We start from the raw sequence: 21,732 nt of genomic DNA on the forward strand, positions 1-21,732 counted from the left end.
GAGGCGGCCGGAGCGGGGCTAGGAACAAAGGGCCGCCCCGGCCCTGCCCGCGGCTCGATCTGGGAGCTCCCTGGACAGGGGATCAGGACCCGGGAAGGGAATCGGCACTCGGGAAGGGGATCAGGACCCGGGAAGGGGATCGGCACTCGGAAGGGGATCAGGACCCGGGAAGCGGATCGGCTCCCGGGACAGGTGTCCTTGCGCGTCCCCCCGGGACGGGCGCGGTGACACCCGTTTGTGTCCGGGCTGCTCTGGCTTAAGGAGCGGAGAGCAGCGCCCGGCTCATCAGCCCGGGAGTTAGTGAGCTGCGGAACCGATGCTCCGGTGAAGGCCCGCGCAGCCCGCGCCTGTCTGTGAGCTCTCAGGGGCGATGCGAGGTCCGGGGCTCCCCTCCCTCTGCCCCTGCAGCCGCCGCGGTGTTTATTTGGGGGCTGTAGAGGGTCCCGACCCCGGGGCTGCGCCCGCACAGGGCACCCCCTGCACAGCGTCAGGAGGTGCGGGGCACAGTGTGAGGGTGATGCTTTGGAAAGTGTTCCTTTGAGGCAGAAACGTGAAGAAAAGTTGGGATTTTTTTCCCGAAGATTAGAAACTTACGAAATCCCAGGAAAACGAGCGATGCTTTAGCGAAGGAGCAGAATGACTGATACAAGTCCCGTGATTTGCTTTGTAGCCTCTTTCCAGGTTTTTCAGGAGATGAGGTTAAATCTGTAGGGAGATGTTGGAATGTGAAAACAAGGCTTGGGAATGTCTAGCTGTCCATACTCTGTTCTTTGTTCATAAAGCATTTCATTAAATACCCAAAGGTTTCTCTGCTCCTTTCTTAAAAACATATTTGGAAGTACCTTAAAAACCTATTTGGAAGTACCTTTCTTAAGCATACATGGTTGAATCTTGAATTCTTTTTAATCTAGTGCAGGAGTTGGACCTCAGTGATCCTTGTGGGTCCCTTCCAGTTCAGGATATTCTGTGATTAACTCTACAAATGTTGATGTAAAATTCCTTTTATTTTTAGGATAAACTGAAAAGCTCAGGACAACCAATCCTCACCTGCCCTGATGCTCTCAGCTGGGATGGAGTCTCTCCTGGATTCTCCTGTGGCTGCTGTGCTGGAGGAGTTGTACCCTGGGCTGCCGGGGAGCGTCTCCACGGAACTCATGGCAGTGCCAGGACCTGCCCTGGGATTGGGGGCACAACCTGAGGGGTCAGTGCCTGTGCTCACACACAGAGACACTCCCTGGACTTCTGGAGTAGGAAACTTTTGCCAGAAGGCAGAGGATCTGGGCGATGTGCTCGAGGTGGTTTCTTGTGGGCCAGCAGAATCCCTTCCTGAAGAATTGCTGCAGCTTGGAGACCTTGAGGGGGATGAACAAAACAAAAAAAGACACTTTAGGAAAGTGGACTGTTCCAGTGATGGGTACCAGAAAAAAGATGAAGAGGCCCAAGGTGCTGAGGACCATCATGCTGAAGCCTCTACTTTCACTCCAGAGAAAACTTGGTCAAAACAAGTAAGCAAAGGCAAAAATGAATCCCTGTGTGATATCTTGAATTTAGGGTCAGAGTCACCAGGCAGTGGGTTTGGCCAGGAGGTTTTCTGGTTCTCTTCTGTGTCTTCTGCTATTAGTCATAAATGGTTTGGGTTGGAAGGGGACCTTGAAGATCATCTTGTTCCACCCCCTGCCACGGGCAGGGACTCCTTCCACTAGACCAGGTTATTCAGAGCCACATCCAACCTGGCCTTGAACACCTCCAGGGTGTGTGTCAGCATTTGGATTCTCATGGGTCCAGTGAAAAACGAGGCTGTTCTTCAGCAGACCAGCAGCATTTTAAACCATCAGGGTTTTCACTTTGTTAAACGCTGTTGGAAGGGTGTGAGGCAGGTATGGAACAGAGCAAGGAGCAAAACTGACAGTGACTGGAAAGAAGAAGAGAAGCAACTCCAAGTGTCCTTGCCCGGTGAAGGTGTTCTGTGGGTTCAGTGTATTGTGCTGGTGCTGACACCCAGCCGAGGTACCGACCACAAAATAATAGTTACTTCAGTCTGGCAGTGGAATTATAATGCTACAGGTGGCTCCAGTTTAGCATTTCAGTTTTTGGGCTTGGAATTATTGTTTGTAATTACAGAGGAAATCGCTTTTTCAGAAGAGTAAAAGGGTAAAAGTGTTATGGCTTTTTTTCTTCTCCCCTTTAGCAAACACTGATGATAAAAAAGTTATTTGTAGGTCAAAACTGCTGAAAAATATGCTGAAGAATATTCTGTTAAAAACTGAAGTCACAAAACTTTATTTAAAAACTGAGATTTTTAGTGACGTCCTAGATAGTTTTCTTTAGTTTGTAAATAGTTTTCACACATGCCAAAAGCACATAGGGGAGAAAAAATGTATTGTGACTGAAGACATACCAGCCAGGAAATACCAGGATGAGGTGCCCAGGTGTGTGTTTTACACTATTTACTGGGTGTTGCTTAATGCTAAAGTAATTTGTGGGTTTAATTCTGAATTTTGATATCTGTTTGATTTTTTTGAAAGTTTGTGAAAATAAAATGAAATAAATTTTCCACAGTCATTCAGTTTTTCAAGATGAATTTTTACATAGTTCTAAGTTTGGTTGTGGGCTGTTGGTTTGGGGTTTCTTGCAAGTAGACCGAGGTCGTCTGTTGTGAGTTTGTGGTTTTGAGCCCAGGGAAGGGGTGGTAGAAGGCAAATTCCAAAACAGACAGAAAATGCCCACATCTTCCCAGAGGTGTAGGGTGGTGGTTTGGGGTGTGAGACAGCCCTGGAGACTGGGTTACTCTGCTCAGTCAGATTTTCAACAATTTGCATTTAAGCCATTTACTGACATTTTAGCTGCCTTTGTCACAGGACCTCATTGCTGCTGAGTGCAGCTCTTCTGTGGATGCATCCTTGTTTCATGGTGTGGATTGCAAGGATGGGGAAGGAATGACAAGGTCTTGTGGGAAGCACTTGCAATTCAAGGCTCTGTGCAAGGCTGACCTGCCCACAGGTTTCTTGGTGATTTGCTTTTCCTGGACTAACCCAGCTGAGCAGGTGCAGTCCCTGAGACACGACACATGTCAGAAATCCATCCATCCATCCATCCATCCATCCCCACTGATATTTGTCTTGTTTCAGGAGGACCCTCACTTCAGCCAGCAAGAGGCAAAGTCTTCAAGAGCCTGTTGCACAGAAGTTGCAGGATCTCTGAGGAGCACAGGTAGATACTTTAGCTGTACATCCCTCTCTACCCCCTACTTCCCTCCCAGTTACTTATTGTTGATTTAAAATTGATGATGAATGGTTTGGGGATAGCTCATTTATTTTGTTTTACAGAAGAAACTATTTCCCTGCATAACTATAACAACACCAAACCTTAAAGCTTTGCTTTGCCCTGGCAGCACATGTACTTTCCTGAAGACCTTTTCCATACAAGACGTATTTTAGTTATTTAATTCAATTAATTATTTACCCCAAAGCAGAAGGGGGTGCCAGTAGAAGATGTTTTGCATTTCATTTTGTTTCAAAGCTGGATTGTATGAGAGCAGTAATAGCAGATACATGGAACAGTATTAGTTATTTTTGAATGTTTTAAAAAGTGAAATTAAAAGGGCAGAATCCAAAGGAAGAGGACAACTAAACTAAATCTAAATTTCATTATGATCCTCCAGAATCTTCTAGCTCCAAATACTTTGGTCACTTTGCCTGCATCTAGTACTTATTTTCTTTCTCCCTCCCTGCGTTCTTAACCTAAACTTCTACTTAGCTGACAAATGCCATCTAGTCTTAGTTCTTACTAGAAAATCTGGAAAAGATCTGCAGAATTTTGAGCAAAAATGTTCCCTATAAAGTTTTGAATATGAAGATATTCTATGGTAACTGTAATTCTTTAATTAGCACCTTCTTTGTGATTTTATGGAAGTTTATTAATAATCCAAATTGCTTGGACAGATGAGATACGCCTTGTGTTCCTTTGGATGAGTCACTGACAGAAATGTCTTCAAGGAGGAAGAAATGGCCCAGCCATCTTTCCAGGCTGGAGCAGATCAAATCTCCAGTTTTGTTGTTAAAAATAAGCTTTGTGCTGGTGGCCTGTGTGTTAAGTTGTAGGATCTGCATTGCACCTCGCTCAATATTAGAGGAATCTGAAATACCCAGGTCTTGGAATGCTCATGGGAGTGTCTGTATTGAAATAGATTGGGTTTGTTACCAGGTCGGTGGTGGAGTAGTTGGTTTATCTTCTAAAGTTAGCATCAATTCTCCCTTTTAGAAACATCCTGGGCACTGACACTGCAGTATTGCTGCAACACCCAAAGGGACTAAGCTGAGTGCTGTCCAGATTTAGTGTATGCTTCTGATTTGCTTTATCTTTTCTTATGCAGAGGAAAAGCAAGCAAATGTTCAGGTGACAGCTGAAACTCTGCCAAAGCTCCCTGAAGAAGTACAAGGTATGAAGGCTGATGGGACTAGGATATTTAGTAAAGCAGGATACAGGAATGACAGAGTGAGTAAAGGTCTTCCAGCTGAGAGCAAGGAATCCCCAGATGTAGACACAGTCCTGGCCAGAGCTGAGGTTAAACAAACCAGCATCTTAGATTTTCTAGAGCCTTTAAGAATCACGGACATTGGAGCAGCCACAGACCATCCCCAAGACTTTGCTGGGCTGGAAGCCCACACTGCCATGAGAGCAGGGGGGAGTGGTGTGTCTGCCTTGGAGATTAAAGAAGAAAAGTTACCCAGACAAAATCCTGTTAATGAATTCAGTGCATCACTTGCTCATTGCCAGACTTGTCAGCAGGATGAAGAACATGATGCTCATGACTTCTGTAAGGGTGCTGTACCCAAACAAAATGACCCTTGTGGGTTGTCCTCAGCAGGGAGCTGTAGGACACTGTCCACACCGAGTTCTGGAGTTTCATGTCCAGTTCTGAAGAGCATCTCTTATCTGGACTTCAGAAATATGCCAGTAGAAAACAGTAGTACTGCAGTTCATGGAATTATCAATGAACCCCCCCTAAAGTATCATCCCCAAAACATGGAACATCACACTCGTTATGATCATGGAACTGGGTTTGTAGGAAATCGAAGCTCCACATCTGTGCCAGTAGAGCAGATCCCAGCGTTGAGGAACAAAGGATTATCTAGTGCTAAAACTGGTCCCAGGGAATTAAGTGCTGGTATAGGTAAATCATACAGCTCTCAGTTTGGAGAGGCTGCTGAAGTCTGGAGAAAAATTGCTGTGGGAGATAACATGGAAGTTTGGAGCCAGCCTGAAGCTCAACAGCGTGTTGATCATTGTCATTCTTCAGTTTTTAGTTCTGTTGCTTCATTTCCTGAGGAGTTCTTCAAGGAAAAATTTAAAAGAATCCCATCAGAAGGCGAGAAGTTGAAAAAGAACCAGTGGCAATTCTCTGTCAGTGACCTGTTCAAGGATGGTATAAAAGAAAAGAGTCTGTTGATGGAAACAGGCAACATTGCTTCCCATGGAACTGGACAGAGAGACATAAGCTCTTACAATACCTCCAATAAAATTCCTCCTCCCAGCAACCACAGCTGTCTTGACCTTGGTATCAAGCTGGAAAAAGATCCACCCAAAGCACAACTGCTTGCCAAGGACTCTGAGAGCAATACAACATCAGAGGGGTTGGCTGCTGGTGTAGTTGAAGCTGCAGAAGCTGATGGTAGTGGCAGTTTGTCCACTGGGAAAGAAACACATTTGTTTTATACACTAAATGTAAATCTACCTCCTGTTTTACAAAAAGCAAGAGAACCTCATCATAATGAGTGTCCTCCTTGTACTGCTAATGAAATTTCACACAGGGACAAGGCTTGGGATAATCCGTCTGGAAAAGAAACCATTGGTGCTTCTGGAACAACAGGGGCACAAGTCACTGAAGTTTTGCTTCATAAAGACAAATTCAACTCTTCAGTAAGTTCCAGGACTTTTGCTAACCCTAATGTGACAAGCAGAATATCCCAAAAGGACATGAAATCTGCAGGAAATCCAGAGAGAGTGATCACTGGTTTAGAAAATGAACATTGTTACACACGGCATTGTAATAATCGGTGTATAAAAGACCAGTGTACAGCTGCTTGTGCTTCCTGGATTTTATCAGGGAGTGCACGTGTGGGTGAAGTTTTCCTGAACAGTCATTCTGTTGATGTTGATAAGAAGATTGAAGAAAATGGTAATTTGGAAGGAGAGTCTTCAACTGGATGTAATAGTCAAGAGGCAGTCATCTTTCCAGAAGCACACTTCCCTTTGGCATGTGGATCTCTTCCTTGTGAAGATGACTGGGGCAACAGAGGTGGAGCTCTGCATGGGATAAATGACATTCCCACAGGAAAAACCATGTTTTGCTCAGCTTATACTGCAGAGAAGTCTGCTGCTACCTTGGTAAGAGATGAGATTTCAAATAAGAATATGGAGGTTGTGAAACTGTTTGATGTTTGTGAAGTGGCACATGGCAGCAAAATTGTTTGTGACAGAGAGGAGGCAAAGGAACAGATGTGCACGTGTGATTCCCAGACACAGAAATGTGACGGAACAAGAACTGTGGATTCTGCAAACGCTCCTGAAGGCAATCAGAGAAATAAGACCAGTGAACAGTTATTAGTCACATATTTGGACAAAAACACCTGTGTTCATAATTTTGGATTTTGCAACTCTCTGGGCACCCAGGAGCAGGAGGAAGTGCCCTCACTCCCAGCTGATCCCTCAGACCTGTGCTCAGCCTGTGCTGCATGTCCAGCACCTGCCAACGAGAGCATCCCAACACAACATGCCAGCCACAGAGAACCCATCCTCTGCCCAAGGGAAAGCAGGTGTCGTGGCTGTCAGAGGGAGTTTGGTGGCCCAGGGCCAGGCAGTGACCCATCCTTAGAGACTTTACCCAACCAACCAAACCCTGGCTTACAAACTACAGACAGCTCTGAGGAAGAAAGTGAATCTGGCTCTAGTCTGGGGGAAGAGGTAGTGCTGAAAGCAGGGGATGACTTCCCTCTGTTAATGCACAGATATGCAAGAGAAGACGGGTTTGAAGGAACTCTCAAAGAGAATGTAGTGAATTTGGACTCTTCAATTGGTGTGAGAAATGAAGACTGTTCAGGATCCATGGGCTCCATCAATGATCTAATTGAAGAGAAGACAATCAAACTAAAAGAACATGAGGATGAATGTGAAACAGGCAGTAAAGGAACTCTCAAAGAAAGCTCTTCTGAGAGCAAAGCACATGGCTCACAGCATTGTTCTATCAAACCTGCACCAGAGAAAGCAGAGGTGGTGTTTGCAGGAAACAAAACACATCCATCTTTGCCAAAGATGAAGTCATTGGTGAAGGACCAGGAAAATACAGTTAGTGCCCAATTTTTACCCATCTCATCAATCCATGGGACATCCGTGTCATATAACCCAGAAAATATGAATGAGCTTTCAGGTACAGAAAACAGAGAAAGTCTGAGCATAAAACCTGGCTTAAATAACACTTGCCCACAGTTAATGTCTGAGCCTGGTAAAGAAACCAGTGCTCCAAGGGGTGTTGGTCCATCCCATTCTGGGAAGTTTGACATCCAAGAACCTTTTAATAAGACTCAGGTGGATTCAGAAACACTGTCAGCTCTGAGCTGTGGCATCTCTCTGCCTGAGAAAGAAAAGCTGTGTATGTCATCTGAGGATAAACAAAGAGATAACTGTGATCCATATTCAGCCAAAGTTTTTAGCAAAGATTCTTCAATGACAAAAATTCTTTCTGTAACAATTTCTGTTAAGAGGAAATCCAGAAATATTGAGATTCCCTCTTCAGAGAGTGAAATGGCACCAGACTCTCTAAATGGTGCAAAAAGCTCAAGAGTTTGTGCCCAGAGCAAAGAAAGCCTGAAAGGTGAGGGGCACTGCACACCAACTGACATGGATGGGACCTCACCAAAAAGTCCTCCCTGTGAAGAGAAGTTTAAAAATACATCTAAGCCAGAAAATATGAATGTGCTTTCAGATACAGAACACGGAGAAAGTCTGAGCATAAAACCTGGCTTAAATAACACTTGCCCACAGTTAATGTCTGAGCCTGGTAAAGAAACCAGTGCTCCAAGGGGTGTTGGTCCATCCCACTCTGGAAAGTTTGACATCCAAGAACCTTTTAATAAGACTCAGGTGGATTCAGAAACACTGTCAGCTCTGAGCTGTGGCATCTCTCTGCCTGAGAAAGAAAAGCTGTGTATGTCATCTGAGAATAAACAAGGAGATAACTTGTTTTCAGACAAAAAATTCAGCAAAGATTCTTCAATGACAAAAATTCTTTCTGTAATAATTTCTGTTAAGAGAAAATGCAGCAATATTGAAATTCCCTCTTCAGAGATTGAAATGGCACCAGACTCTCTAAATGGTGCAAAAAGCTCAAGAGTTTGTGCCCAGAGCAAAGAAAGCCTGAAAGGTGAGGGGCACTGCACACCAACTGACATGGATGGGACCTCACCAAAAAGTCCTCCCTGTGAGGAGAAGTTTAGAAATACATGTGTAGAAGAGATGATGGGAGAAGAAGTAGCCCCTAGAAAAAAGTTGCTCAGAAATCATCCATGGGCCTTGTTAGAAGATTCTAAAGGGTCTGGTAGCAAAATAGTCCCCCTCAGTACTGAGAATCATGGCAAGGTTTTGGAAGAAATCTCAAGATCCAACCTAAGTTATGTTTCAAACGAAAGAAAAAATGATGGAAAGCTCACAAACTTATCAGGTACCAGTGTGCTTTCAGCAACTGTGCAGGACTGTCAAGCTGTGTGTGAGGCAGAGGCTTCCCCAGAAGTGCAGTGTGATCCAACAGCCACACTCCATCCACCTCTGAGCTCCCCATCAGACAGGGGCACAGAGTCATCCCCAAAGTGGGTGGTTTGCAGGGAAGCACGTGTGCCTTACAAACCAACTGCACAGAGCACAGATCATGTAAGGGAGGGGACAGAAGGCCAGGACACAGGACCAACTCGTGCACTTTGCAAGGAGAGTGAGGCTTTAGGTTCAAAGAGACTTGACCAAACAGAGGAACATCAAGTAACTAAACAAAAGAAGAAGTATGAAAAGATGGAAGTGCATCAGTCAGACCAGGCACACCAAGAACAGATTTCAGAACAGCAAGAGAAAGCAAAAATCACACCCAGTATGTTGCACAGTTCTGAACTCTTAGGCAGCTCTACAGATGAGTTGGTGACATCTAGAAATACAAAGTTTGAAGGTCCTTTAGAAGAGTCTTTTGCTGTCAGAAGCAGTGAAAGGAAACTATGTAGCACTTTACAAGAAGTTAAAAGGCCAAAGATTACCACAGATATTATTAGTTCACAGTTTTTGAAGACTCAGGATTCAGAAATGGAAAACCTGAACCTTAATTTAGGGTATGATGGAATCCCTGGTGCCTTTGGAACTACAAATAAACTAAGAGGAATGACAAAGAAACTAGGAGGACCTCTTCCACTAAGAATACAACCTGGAAGGACATGCAAAAAGGTTCCCACTTTGTATCAGCTAAAAACCATTAGAAAAATCAAAAAAATTAAAAGTCCACCTTTCTTTGAGTTACCCCTGCAAATATTCCCTAAGCAGGAAAACACACCTCTGGAATCTTTGTACTTTCCATGTCAACCACCACCAATGGAAAGGGAAACACCTTTGAGATTTGCTCCTGTGCCAAGGCAGAGGGCCAGGAGGGGCAGTTTGTTGAACAGCTTGACATTTCGGAAATGTACCAAAGAACCAGCATTGCTGAGCAAGTTGTCTGCCATGGCCAACAAGCTCCTGGCCCCTGCCAAGGGCGTCTGTGACTTAGAACCTCGGCCATATTCCTCTGAAATGCTTCCAGTGGATGACAGGTACAGCCACCACAGATCGAAAAATCTCTTGGAAGCCTTTTCTTGCATTAACAGGAACGTTCACTCACGCTGGGCTGGCAGTTGGTGCACCAAGATGTTCAGCTTTCAGCCTTTGGCACTTTATCCTGTAGAAACTACCAAAATACTTTTTTCAGACCTAAGCCACAAGCCTCCGACCTCTTTCTCGGACACCCCAGTTTTCCCAATTTCTTTTCACATAAAATTGGACTCCAGTCTCGTGCCAGACCTCACAGGGATTACATCCCAGCACTCTGTACATCACGGACCCATTTCCAGAGAAATGCCAGCGCCAGCTTCAAAGTGGACTTTGTCTCTTCTCCTGTCTCAAAGCTGTTCAGATACAACAGCTTTCAAGGAAGATTCTACTCTAAATAAAGAGCTTCATTCCTCTCATTCCGTAACAGCCCCAAGGACTGTTGCTCTTCATCCTGACCGTGGAAGAAACACTGTAGCTGAGGGAAGAGGAGGTTGTTCCACACTTGGCCTTCACACAGTGTTAGCACTTTCTTCCCCTGGATGTTACAGGATTTGGACAAGAAGAAGAAACTTAAGCAGTCATATTCCTACCATCCAGAGACTATTTATATCCCAGCTGGCACAGGGTTTGAAAGGGGCAAGGTATCCAAGCTGTGTTTCCGCTGACCTCGTCTCCTCCTTGCCATACTCACTGGGCAGGGTCCTCTCCATATGGAGTCAGCACGGTCCTTCTGCCCGTCCTTCCGAAATCCCTCCTCTCCATTCCAATCACTGCAAGTGGCAGCCAAGTGTGGGCATCGAGAACAGGTAAAACCCATCAACTTATTTCTGAGGTTAAATCTGTACAGGGTATATACTGGCTCCTTTTTGGGAGGGAGAGGGTAATTGCAGCTTGCATTGGAGGGGCAGTTTCCCCTGTTCCAAATCTACACATTCTGCTCCAAGAATGGCTCAACGTGGAAGATTCTTTCCTACAGAACAGGCTGTTAGCTGAATTTAAATATGTTTGCCTTCACTTCTTTAATACTGTCCTGTTTTGGCAGAATGGCTAACTCTATTTTCTTCTCCCTTGCAAAATATACACACCATGCATCAGAGTATATAATGCAAAAGGTGAGCTACTTCATTAGGTCTATTCAGAGTGACTGCAGAGCAACTGGATTTCTGAGGTAGGAAAGTTTTTTTCAGAGGTCTGAGCTACAAGTGCCACTTGGAACCAACTGTAAAGTGCTCATTATCAGGTTAGGAAGACTCGGAAGGGGAGGGGGGTTGCATTCAGTTAAATTTTTAATTGTATTCCATGACTGTTCTATGCTAATTAAAGCCTCTCTGTGCATGTTATACCTTCTGACAGTGTGTGCCTGGTATTGCTGTCACACACAAGTGTGGCTCCAGTTCACGTTGGTAATGAATTTTTCTCTGTGTGTCATTCTTGTTATGAGTGGGGAGAGGACTGAAATCTACTTTGCATATTTAATTTAACTTGGCTGTCAGCATTTCAATCATTTTACTAATAAACAGAATGAAGAAGAGGTTTTCGTAGCTCTATCACAGGATTTTTGCATGCTTTTGAGCAAAGATTCTGCCCTTTATCCCTCAGTGACACGGGGCAGTTAGTCCTTGGTTTTATTCCTGGGCAGAGTAAAGGCTCCTGAGCCCTGTAGCAAAGTCCCTTTGATGAATTCTTTTGATTAGTGTGGCAGTCTGAACTGTTGAATTTGTCTTATGCCATAGCTTGACATAAGTGTAACCAAAAATCCTGCCAGATAACTAATGCTGCACTTTGCTTTCTATAAACACACCTAAAAGTTTAACACCTGTTAATATAAATTCTAATGTCTACCAAAGGTGTGACTGAGCTTATGGAAGTGCTGCCCCATTCTGGGAGCTGTCTGCACTAAAGTAAGTTGAATAATGGCATAGAGACAACTCTCAGCACATTCTGTGGGACCTGCTTCTGTTTTCATTCCAGATGAGTCAATTTATCAGGCTGAATTTTCTAATGAACAAATGAGTAGCTCTGGAATAATCTTATCAATAAAGTACAGTTTGAGCACTAAGCTTAAAAATAACACATTGGTAAAAACAAAACAAACACCTTTTTAAAAGTTATCTGTGTGTAGGAGGTGAATGTATTGTTAGGTATTGCTGAGACTTGTTGTCCTTGGAAGTGTAAGACGAGTTCATTCCTGACGTGAAGGGTCATTTGAAAACTGCATGTGTTGCTATGAATGAACTCCTTCCCAAAGGGAGAGAATTTAAATCAAACCTTTTCACTTCAAGTGAAAAATAACCTAGAGTTAAAATAGTCTAAAACTCCCTTTGTTTTTTCTCCAAAATACCTTACAAATATGTGTGTGAGGCAGCCTTAATTCTGCCCCGCTCGGATTTTCTTCCAAGTGAAGTAATTGTAGCACGTGGTGAGTTGAAAAGTTTGAAGAAGTGCAGCAAATAAATTCTGTTTCTAAATCAAAATGAATATTAAAAGTTTGGCTATAAAGCAACATAAAGAACAAAGCCTAACATTTTAAATATTTAATACCTTTTTAGATTCCATTTTGCTGAAGATTGACTGCCTGTTCTCATCAACTACTAATTCTTTAAGTTATTAACAGGAACAGTGAAAAAAGGATAATTCAGTAAATGCCTCTTAAATTTGTGTGTACTCAAAAAAAATCACAAAATAAATGTTTGGTATGTAATTACAAGAAGTGTGTTTGGTGCAGTCTAAAAGCATTTTCAGCTCCCAGTATGACAGAAATCTTTGCTTATTTTAAGATAGTTAAAAATCAGAAAAATTAAAAAGTTCCCTGCAGGCCATTTTCCTCTGAAAAAGATTTTTCTCTTTAAATTATTTCACTCATAGTGTTTTCAATAACCAAGAGAACAAGGAACTAGAGCAGTTCTCCTGCCTAAAAATAATCCTCTGTCACTTCCACTGCCAATAATAAAGCATTCTTTCAGTGAAGTCTTTAATTAATGCTTATTTGGATTAAATATTTCTAAAGGGTTTTTTTTCCTGTTCTTGTAATTTATTATTATTGTTGTTATTTTATTATTATTATTATTGCATAACACAGTAAGCTCTGCCTCTGGCACGGAGGGCTCTGCTGCACTACTGAGACAGGTTCCAGCAGCGTTGGAACAGTGGAACAGTGAGAGAAACAAAATGTTACAGTTCTGGTAGAAATGAAAAACATAAGAAAAGAGTCTTTCTGACCACCTTCTCTATAGTTAGTTGGACTTCCCTGTGTTGCCAGCATGGCTGAGTTTTAGAACAGCAAAGTGCATTTAGCTGTGGATTTGAGAGAACAAGATTTGCTATTTAATGCAATAAAAGCCGTCCAAACTGATTTCCTGCTGTTAATAGTATAGCTTAATGTCAAAGGACTTTTATGCCATAGATTTATGGTAATTACCAACCCTTCTGGAAAGGCCTTTGGTTATTCCAATTGATTAAGAGTATTCAAGGCTGTGGGAGTTGGAGACAACAGGGAGTTAATCTTATGGAAATACTTCCTTTCACTTGTTATTGTTGCCGTTATGCACGTTGTTTTATTTAGCAGCCAAATCCTTCAAGGTTTTTGGTTACTTTAAAAACTGAGGGTTTTGAGTAAGGAATATAGACTTCCATAGAAATAATTACAACTTTTAGACTTAAATAATTACATAGAAATAATTATGGCTTGCAATACTACTGTCTTCCTCTCTTTCTATACTTATTTCCTTATCTCACCACTACCATTTTTAAGTGAAAGTAGGACTATTTCCTTAACAAGCTGTCAATGAAATTTAGTGGCCTAAATGGCAGATGTATCTTGCTTTTATATCATTCTAGTCTTTCAATCTCATTCCTGCTATGAGTATCTTTTGTCTTACAGTCCAGTTTATACTAATAATTTTTCCCTCATCTTGTTATGGTGTAGACCTAATTTCTGTCTTGCTTTGTTTTGTTTTCTCGTTGTCCTTTTGAAGCAGCTATGCCATGTTACCACACTTACCTGCCCAGAGTATGGAAGCACTGCAGACTGCAGGCCGTGATATCTGGTGAGTCTCGTGGCCAGGGATGTTTTTTCTGAGCAGGGGGATCATGAGCTTTCTCAGAAAGCCATTGCTTGTGTTATTTTGGCTCTCAGCTTTTGGCAGTTCACTCCCAGAACAGCTTTGTGATTAAAAAGTTGGTGAAATAACCTGACTGGGTGATGTAATGGAGAAGAGTGGAGGGGCATTAATGCAAACACCCCATAGGTCATTGCACAGAACAGTTCTGGTACTTTGAACCACGCTGTGCCACTTTTTATGAAATGAATATGTGAAACTATAAAAGTTTTGGTTCCTTACTTGATCTATGTCCTTCCTGCCTGAGCGACTGGACATTTGGTGCTGAAACTTCCTTCTATTCTTTTTCAGTGTAGGGATGGCAGATATAAGAGCTGTATTTTAAGTTTATCTGTAAATAGAAAGTATGATTAATAGTCATGTCTTAGAAATTTGCTGGCAGAAAAGGATTAATCCCTTTCTATCAGTACTTGATAAATAGAGCTGTAAACTAGTTATAGAAAAAGAGTGGGTTTAAAATTATGTGTTCAGATACTCTGGCAGTTGAGTTTGTGTCCATACCAGTGTGGGCTGCAGCAGTTTTGGCTCTGTGTGTGTACCAGAGTTCACTTCCTGGGGCAGTGTCTGTGAACTGCATCGCTTTTCATGCCCATATTGCCATGTAGGAACATCACTGAGAGCAGGGAATGCTCTGCAGTGTCAGCTGGGTATTAGTCTACCTGTGTTCCCTTCTTCCTCTGTTACAGTCTGGAAGCTTCATTCCCGCTCCCGTTACCAAAGCCTCCCACACTTCCAGAGTCGTTGCCATCCCCCCCCAGGCTTTCAGCAGCCGAGCTCCAGGTCCATGCCCTCGATGAAGCCGATGGTCCCGTTCCAGCCTGTCTGAGATCCCAGGATGACACAGAACTGAAAAAAGTGAGCTCATTTTATATTGTAGGTCGCTCAGACTCTTGGTTTTCCAGAACTCAAAGCTGCTGCTGAATATTACCTAGTAACTGTTAAAGATGAGGGGAGAAAACAGGCTGCAGGGTCTGGTCTGTGCTGCTGCTTTCTTTGATTCATGCAGAAAGAAGGTGGCAAACCAGAGAGGAATGTTGAATCTATAGATAATAGCATAATAGGTAATACTCAGCATATAGATATACTCAGCAGAAAAGGGAATTCTGTTGACTGGTGTGGTTGTAATTTTCTTCATTTTAACTTTTTTTTTCCTTCTTTCTTTTTTTAAGACTGAGCCAGAAAAGAGGCCAAAGAAAGTCTCAGAGATCCGAATCAGGAAAACTGTTCCCAAGCCGGACACTAACCTTACTCCAATGGGACTGCCCAAACCAAAAAGGTGAGCAGTGTCTCTGAAATGGACTCAGACAAGCTCCTGCTGCCTACATTTCCTGCATATGAGTACAATCACCTCAGTAACTGCTTCTCTTACCATCACTGTTTTGTACAGCCCCAGCTGAGTGATGTCTGATGTTTGCTGTCAATTCTATCAGAACTACTCACTGAGGTTTGGCCAAAATGGGGAAAACTCAACTGCAATGCAATGATTTTTCTAAAGAAGAAAGAAGTTTGTTTTGGTAAACATAGATTGAAAATCAGTCACTCTGCAGTGCACAGTGAGATGAAGTGATCTGTTGGAAAGTTCTGTTGATGCACATCGTGTTGGAGTTCTTCCCAGTTCCTTCCCTGTTTGTGGCATATGATCTTAGGGAAGTGAGGGTAATCACAGTGCCAAATGTTGATAAAGCTTTTCCAATCAGTCACCTGGTATTTTGTTCACTTCTGTCTTAAACACAAGTGGCAGCTTTGACAAAGGAGTGCATTTCTTCAGAGATCAGCTTGGGAATGGTCAATAAGTAAAAGGAGTCTCAAGAGATAAACTGTTGATCTGTTAGAGTTGAAGATTTTTCTTAGCTTTCACCAGAAAGGGACCTGTGAAGGCATTTCCCCTTCTTCTTTTGAGCATCATTATTTCAAAGCATCACAGAATGCTAGAAGGAATACTGACCTCTCCAGAAAGGGCAAGTCTTGACCCAGACCTTGTAAAAACACTGCATGAAATTAGGTCCTTAATGAGCTCATTTTTCATTCCTCCCTGTCCCCAATTAAAGCACAGTTACTCAGCGTTTAGGCAGAGAACTTGTACTTGTTTCTCATAAATCTGCTTGCTGGGAAGAGAAGTGGGTTTGAAATTATTCTTTCTTGATTGATTTGTCATTACTTTTTTTCAGGCTTAAGAAGAAAGAATTTAGTTTAGAAGAAATTTACACAAACAAGAACTACAAGTCCCCTCCTCCAGCCAGGTTGGTTCTGCTTCCTAATGAGAAAACTAAGATGAAAGTAAATTAATTAGGCAGAGAGAGAGAGGAGATGAAACATGTTTGAAAGCTGAGAGGGAGATATATTTTTTAAATTGCTCTACTTTGAAGTGGTAGAGAAAGTTAATTCAAAAATAGTATCTTTTACTATTTGGATGGAAAGCAGTAAAATAGAATATGAACTAAGAATTTGCAGCTGATTAAGTATGGATTTGTATCTTTTTTTCATCTACTCATTCATTCCAGTCTCCATCCAAGTGAAGTAATTACTTTTTCAGAATTCAAAGGGAACTACATGTTCTTTAAAATATTAATGTCATCAGATGTTCAAACCTATTTATTCTATAAAATCAAGATTCTATAATTGAGCTGAAATACAGATAGAAGGAGATTCTACCGCAGTGTCTCTGCAGCAGTGAGGAATTAGCTGGCAGTAATGTGCAGTGGCAGGAGGTGGAAGCTGTGGACAGAATTCATTACAGGAGGTGTGGAGAGGCTGTAAAAATGTCAAAGTTAAAGCAGGTTTACTTGGGTTATGCAATCCCTCAGTCCATGGAAGGGGGCTGCTGCTGCTGCTGCTTGAGTGTTCACCAAGTGTTCTCTGCTTTGACCAGGAGCTTGGAAACAATCTTTGAAGAGCCCAAGGAGAAGAATGGACACTTGATTTCTGTCAGCCAGCAGAAGAGAAAGCGGATTCTCGAGTTCCAGGACTTTACTCTTCCCCGGAAAAGGAAGACACGAGGCAAAGTCAAAGCAGTGGGTTCTTTCACCCGAGCCAAAAGGGCTGCACTGCAGAGTGCAGAGCTGGATGTGCTGCTGAGTCAGAAGCTCATGGCCCTTGAAGCCTTTTTTGCAGAGGAGGTGGAGCAGGAGCAGGCCTCCGGCATCTGAGGGAGCCAGGGAGCTGGGAATGGTCCAGTCAGCCTCTGGAGTATTTTCCTCTGGGGAGAAATCTACTGACTTCTTCATGCATTACTCTGTTCTAACATCTGATAATCAGTTTTTGGCTGTGACCCTCTTTAAGGTGCTATTTTGTTTTTTAATTTTTTAAATGCTATTGAAGGGATTCTTTTAAGTCCCTATTGGAGTGTAACACAGCCACATAAAATTTACCCTTCCTTCCTCAACCTCTGGAAAATATTGCTTATATTTAATTAATTATGTTTAAACACCTTTTGGGGGTAGAGTAGGAGTGTAAAGGAGGAAGTAGTGCACTTTCAGTGATGCTAGAACTCTGTACTCCAGATCATTTGCACATTTGAGTCTGCTGTTGTTACTGTAATTAATGGCTATTTTGAACAATGTGACAGAAGAGATGCGGTGTTTGATAAAGGTGAATTCTAGCAAACACATTCTTGATATACCACTAACTTTTTAATAATTAAACGTAGCTGTCTGGGTTTGCATTCAATTGTTTCTTCCTTCTGTTGACTTAGAAGGTTCCTTCTGAGTTTCTGTGCCCTTCCTGGCTCCAGGCAGCAGAAGCCTCACATAACTAGACTTTATATAACTTGCACTTTGTATATGTTTCTTTATTTGGTGCATGAGGACACCTTTTAACATTATTAAACTCAAAAAAGGGTGATGTTTTAAGGCAAAATGGTGCCCAGTGCTACTTTTTCCCAAATAGTAGATTTTTTACTTACTTGGCTGATGCCAACCTCTTCTCCAGAGGAAAAGCCCATGAGGATGTTAAACTGCAGGATACATAAGCAGAGATTTCTGTTTAACTGAGCTGCTCCATGTAGAGAATACCAGCAAAATCTTTGGGCCTTGCTTTAAAGTTATTTTAAACCCATTAAAAATATTAACTTAATGTCAACATGAAATTTTTTTTCCATCTTGAGAGGTTTTTTACCACTGTAGATTTATAATTTCTGTAGCTTTTAACTGGATCCTCTCTGTACACACTGTTGTCCACAATAGCCAGTGCTGTACCAAGAGCCTCCTGGCATATGGACATTTTTTATGGAAGGCCATTTGTAATCCCCTGATGCAGCTCTGGGCAATTTCTCAGCTCTACCTTTTGAAGGAAGAGAGCTCCCTTCTGGCATAATTTCTGTTACCCTTACTTGAAGCATAATTCCAGGTGAATGCCAGCTGCAGTTCAGGTCATTTCTGTCCCTTAGTGCCTAGAGGAGTTATTCAGGCAAAGCTGTCATTCCTGGGATGCTCAAATTGAATTAGTCTGTTCTTTCTTTCACTTGAACTTGCACTTTCTTATTTACCTGCCCGTGTAATAGAGTTTCTATTTACCTTCAAATTGAGCAAATATTAGTGGGTGGGTATTTTTTATAAAGTCCCAATAAATGCAGGACTGAAAATACTATAATTATCTTCTGTTGCTCTACCACTTCTGTTACTGACCAAACAGAAAACTAAAAATTATCAAGCAATCTGTTAAATTTCAGAGCTTTGAAAGTAGAGAAATGGAAGAGGATTATTACACTGTGTGTGCCTGAGTCTTGAAAGAAGTCTAATCTGGTTGGTTTTGCTTCCAACTTATGTGCTGGGATTCCCAAAGGTTTACATTCTTGTTTTTAAGGGTAATTATCTTTAATCAGGAAGACTGAAGAAAAGAGAGGAGTGCACACTTGAAAGAGTAGGGTTTGGAGTTTGAGGGTAAAGTAACAAGGCAGGCAAAGCTTGAACATATTGACATACTATTTTTCTGGTTAAGCTGTTAGGCTGCTGTAGAACATTCTAATTGATCCTCTTTATTTTTATAAAAAGAAATCCCTAAAAAACAAAGGTTGACTGCCTCCTAAAAAATGTTTGAATCTTTCCCTATCCTGGTTTATTAGCCCAATTATGGACTGGTTGGAAGTGGTAGCAAGAGTGAGAGATATATTTTTATGGATTTATGCTATAAAATGGGATTGTTACAGAACATTCACCTTCTATTAATATGGGAGGCTTCCAGTGCTGTGACACAATTGAGCTGTAACCTTAGTGGGGGCTTTATGGAAATAAAGATACGGGTGGGGAGGGAAGAAACTTGGGTCCAGGAAAAGTACTCCAATGTACTTTAAAACATGGAATGTGTTAGGTTTTTTCCTTTGGGTTACGTTGGGGTTTGTTTGTTTGTTTTGGGTGGGGTTTTTTTATCTGCCTCTCTGTTCTGTCTTGTCTCTGATTGCTTTGAAAGAACATTTCTTAGCTTGCTTTCTACAAGCTACAGCAGAGAGAGCAAAGAAAACACTCAATTCTCTTTGGTTTACAGTAATTGAAGGAGTTACAAAATGTTGCAGTTGCTTAGCCTGTCCCAGACCTTAGTTTGTGGCAACCCAAATATCCAGCATTATTCTCTTTTGGTTCAGTGTCTGTATGATGATGTGAGCTAATGGAGACCAAGCATCTCCCCCCCGCCAGCAAACAGGTGTCAGTTGTGCTTGTGCACTTTTTTCTCTTTTCCTTTCCCACCTCTGTTGCTGTTCACAGCACTCCTGGAACAGCCTGTTCCCTGGGGCTGCTGCTTGCACACTGGGAGTGGGGACTGTGCAAAACCTGGGCATTGGCCACTCTGAGCTGCTTCTGTCACAGAGAACTGCAAGAAAAAAGGATAGAGGGGCTGTAGCTGGAGGATGTGTGCATTTGCCTTTTCATCAAGTGAACCCACTCCAGTGAGGATTTTTTAGTATCACCATGGAAAGACATTGTATATCTTTGCTCACAGAGTGATGACTAGAGCAGCTCGAGAAGGATTGCAAAGCTTTTGCCATGTCCTGTCTCTTAGTAGTAAGTTATGGAGAGCCAGGCAGCTCTTTGCTAGATTTGCTGATTATGAGAGATAAAAAGATCACTTTCCAAGAAAAAAAAATGTTATTTTCATCATGCTATGACTGGAGCAGCTGAGGCTCCTTAATGTATGGTACAGCATTAGCCTGGCTGTGTACATTTGAGTTCTGATGATTGCTGGATATGAATTCCTGCCAGCAGTTCTCATTGTATTGGATTACAGGTGGGCCTTTGGTATATTATGTTCCAGGTGCTTTTCTAGCATATGGATGGTAACTGTGGATTGAAAATCTGTATGATGCTATCACGTTAACAAATAGCTCCATGAGAATTTGTACACTTGTGCCATTAGCCTCCATCATGCTCTTGGCATTTTGTTTCTGTTCAATATTGTGTGAATCTAAAATTTTACTGTTTCTTTTGTGTGTGTTTTTAATTTATGGAAATAAATTTTTCTGAGAACCTTTCAGTTTTTTAAGGCCTTCAGGCTTGTATGGGTAAACATGCATGATACATGTCCTGCATACACGGGGGAAAGAGGTCAAATCTGCAAAAAGATGGACACTGTTAAGTAACAGGGTGTTGGTGATGCACAGAGCAGCAGTTTTGGTGTTCCTTCATTTACAGCCACACCTGAAGAGGAATTTTAAGCATGATTTTAAGCATGATCTATTCACAGCATTGAGGCTGCATCCATCTCTTGAGATAGCAGACTAGTAGGAGCCCAAGAGCACGGCCAGTTCCTGCTCTGCTCAGAGCTGAGGTTCCAGGCTGGAGCTGGCCAGTGGTCCAGGCTGTGCAAGGCATCACTGATGCTTGGGAATCATAGCTGGAGCACAGGAACATCACCAAGGCCTGTACTGTCTGTGTCAGAAAATGGCATTCCTGCCCTTCCAACCCCTAAAATGCTGTGTATAACCCAGATTTTCAGTTGATCACTGATCAGTTTAGCAAAGCTAAGCTCCAGGTGCATTTCTTCATTGTTCTCAGAGCTGCCTTCTCCGAGGTGCAGTATTCCATGGGCCCTGCAGAGGGCATGGAAGCTCCAGGAAGGAAAGGCAGTAATATTTTGACCATTCATAGAATCTTACATTCAAAGTGTCAAAGTACTAAAAAATAATGGTTGGAGGTTTTGAGAAGGATGAATATCCATTGCTTTTTTTTTTCACCTTAAGGCTGCAAGCATCCAGTTCTGCTGGCTCTTAAATGCCTTAATACATTTATTAGTGAGAAAAAAATTGGTTTCATTTAGTAGTAAAAATCTTTGGTTAAAAAAGCAAATACATTTTCCCAGTTAAAAGCAGAAAAGACCACTGGTCTGATAGTAACTACATATACAGCCTATGGCATATATGTGCATTCTGCCAGGACTATCTGGCTGCAACAAAATCACAGATACAAGAGAACAATGCTGCAGTTACCAAAATGTCAGTTGACTGAGGGGGGAGGTTGCATTGAAACTCTTTATAAGACAAGCAAGGCAAAATGCTACCAACTAACCTGTGCTACTGATGCCAGTCTGTATTTTAGTCCATGGTATTGGCCCTGCTATTTCCATAAAAATGCTGATTTCTCCAGAGTAGTTGTAGAGAATTGCTGATCCTACTTCTGTCCTCTGGCTGTGCTGTTCCCTGTGCTGCCGCGCTCCAAACAGGAAAGGGGTAGTTTGACATTACCATAAACATCAAACCTGCTTAAAAAAAAAAGACAAGAAGGTATTCAGCACACATTTCTAGAGATGCCTGTTTCCTTGCTGATTGCTCTGGATGGGTTGGACTTGCACA

The 21,732-nt window shown here is 42.3% G+C and overlaps 2 protein-coding genes across 18 annotated transcripts in view; one reads left to right on the forward strand and one right to left on the reverse strand.

Moving 5' to 3' along the window:
• DEPDC5 (DEP domain containing 5) overlaps window positions 1-1,152 on the reverse strand; it is a 48,957-nt gene extending 47,805 nt beyond the window's left edge. For all 7 annotated transcript variants that reach the window (XM_027696807.1, XM_027696804.1, XM_027696806.1 and 4 more), the window contains exons 1-2: window positions 1,048-1,152; window positions 595-705 (exon numbers count right to left, since the gene is read on the reverse strand). The gene's annotated coding sequence lies outside the window, so the exon portion shown is untranslated. The remainder of the gene's footprint in view (window positions 1-594; window positions 706-1,047) is intronic.
• PRR14L (proline rich 14 like) overlaps window positions 1-20,422 on the forward strand; it is a 25,838-nt gene extending 5,416 nt beyond the window's left edge. Inside the window, exons 1-9 of one of the 11 annotated variants that reach the window (XM_027696793.1) lie at window positions 602-1,505; window positions 3,129-3,210; window positions 4,373-9,648; window positions 9,769-10,643; window positions 13,812-13,883; window positions 14,642-14,810; window positions 15,125-15,231; window positions 16,124-16,195; window positions 16,825-20,422. In XM_027696793.1, coding sequence (XP_027552594.1) covers window positions 1,056-1,505; window positions 3,129-3,210; window positions 4,373-9,648; window positions 9,769-10,643; window positions 13,812-13,883; window positions 14,642-14,810; window positions 15,125-15,231; window positions 16,124-16,195; window positions 16,825-17,101 — 7,380 coding nt within the window. In that variant the 5' untranslated portion in view covers window positions 602-1,055 and the 3' untranslated portion in view covers window positions 17,102-20,422. The other 10 variants (XM_027696794.1, XM_027696795.1, XM_027696796.1 and 7 more) reach the window with 10 other exon arrangements.
• The last annotated feature ends 1,310 nt before the right edge of the window (window positions 20,423-21,732 follow it).

Source organism: Neopelma chrysocephalum, unplaced genomic scaffold (assembly GCF_003984885.1).
Source record: "Neopelma chrysocephalum unplaced genomic scaffold, ASM398488v2 Primary Assembly neopelma1_116, whole genome shotgun sequence".
NCBI classification, from domain to species: Eukaryota; Metazoa; Chordata; class Aves; order Passeriformes; family Pipridae; genus Neopelma; species Neopelma chrysocephalum.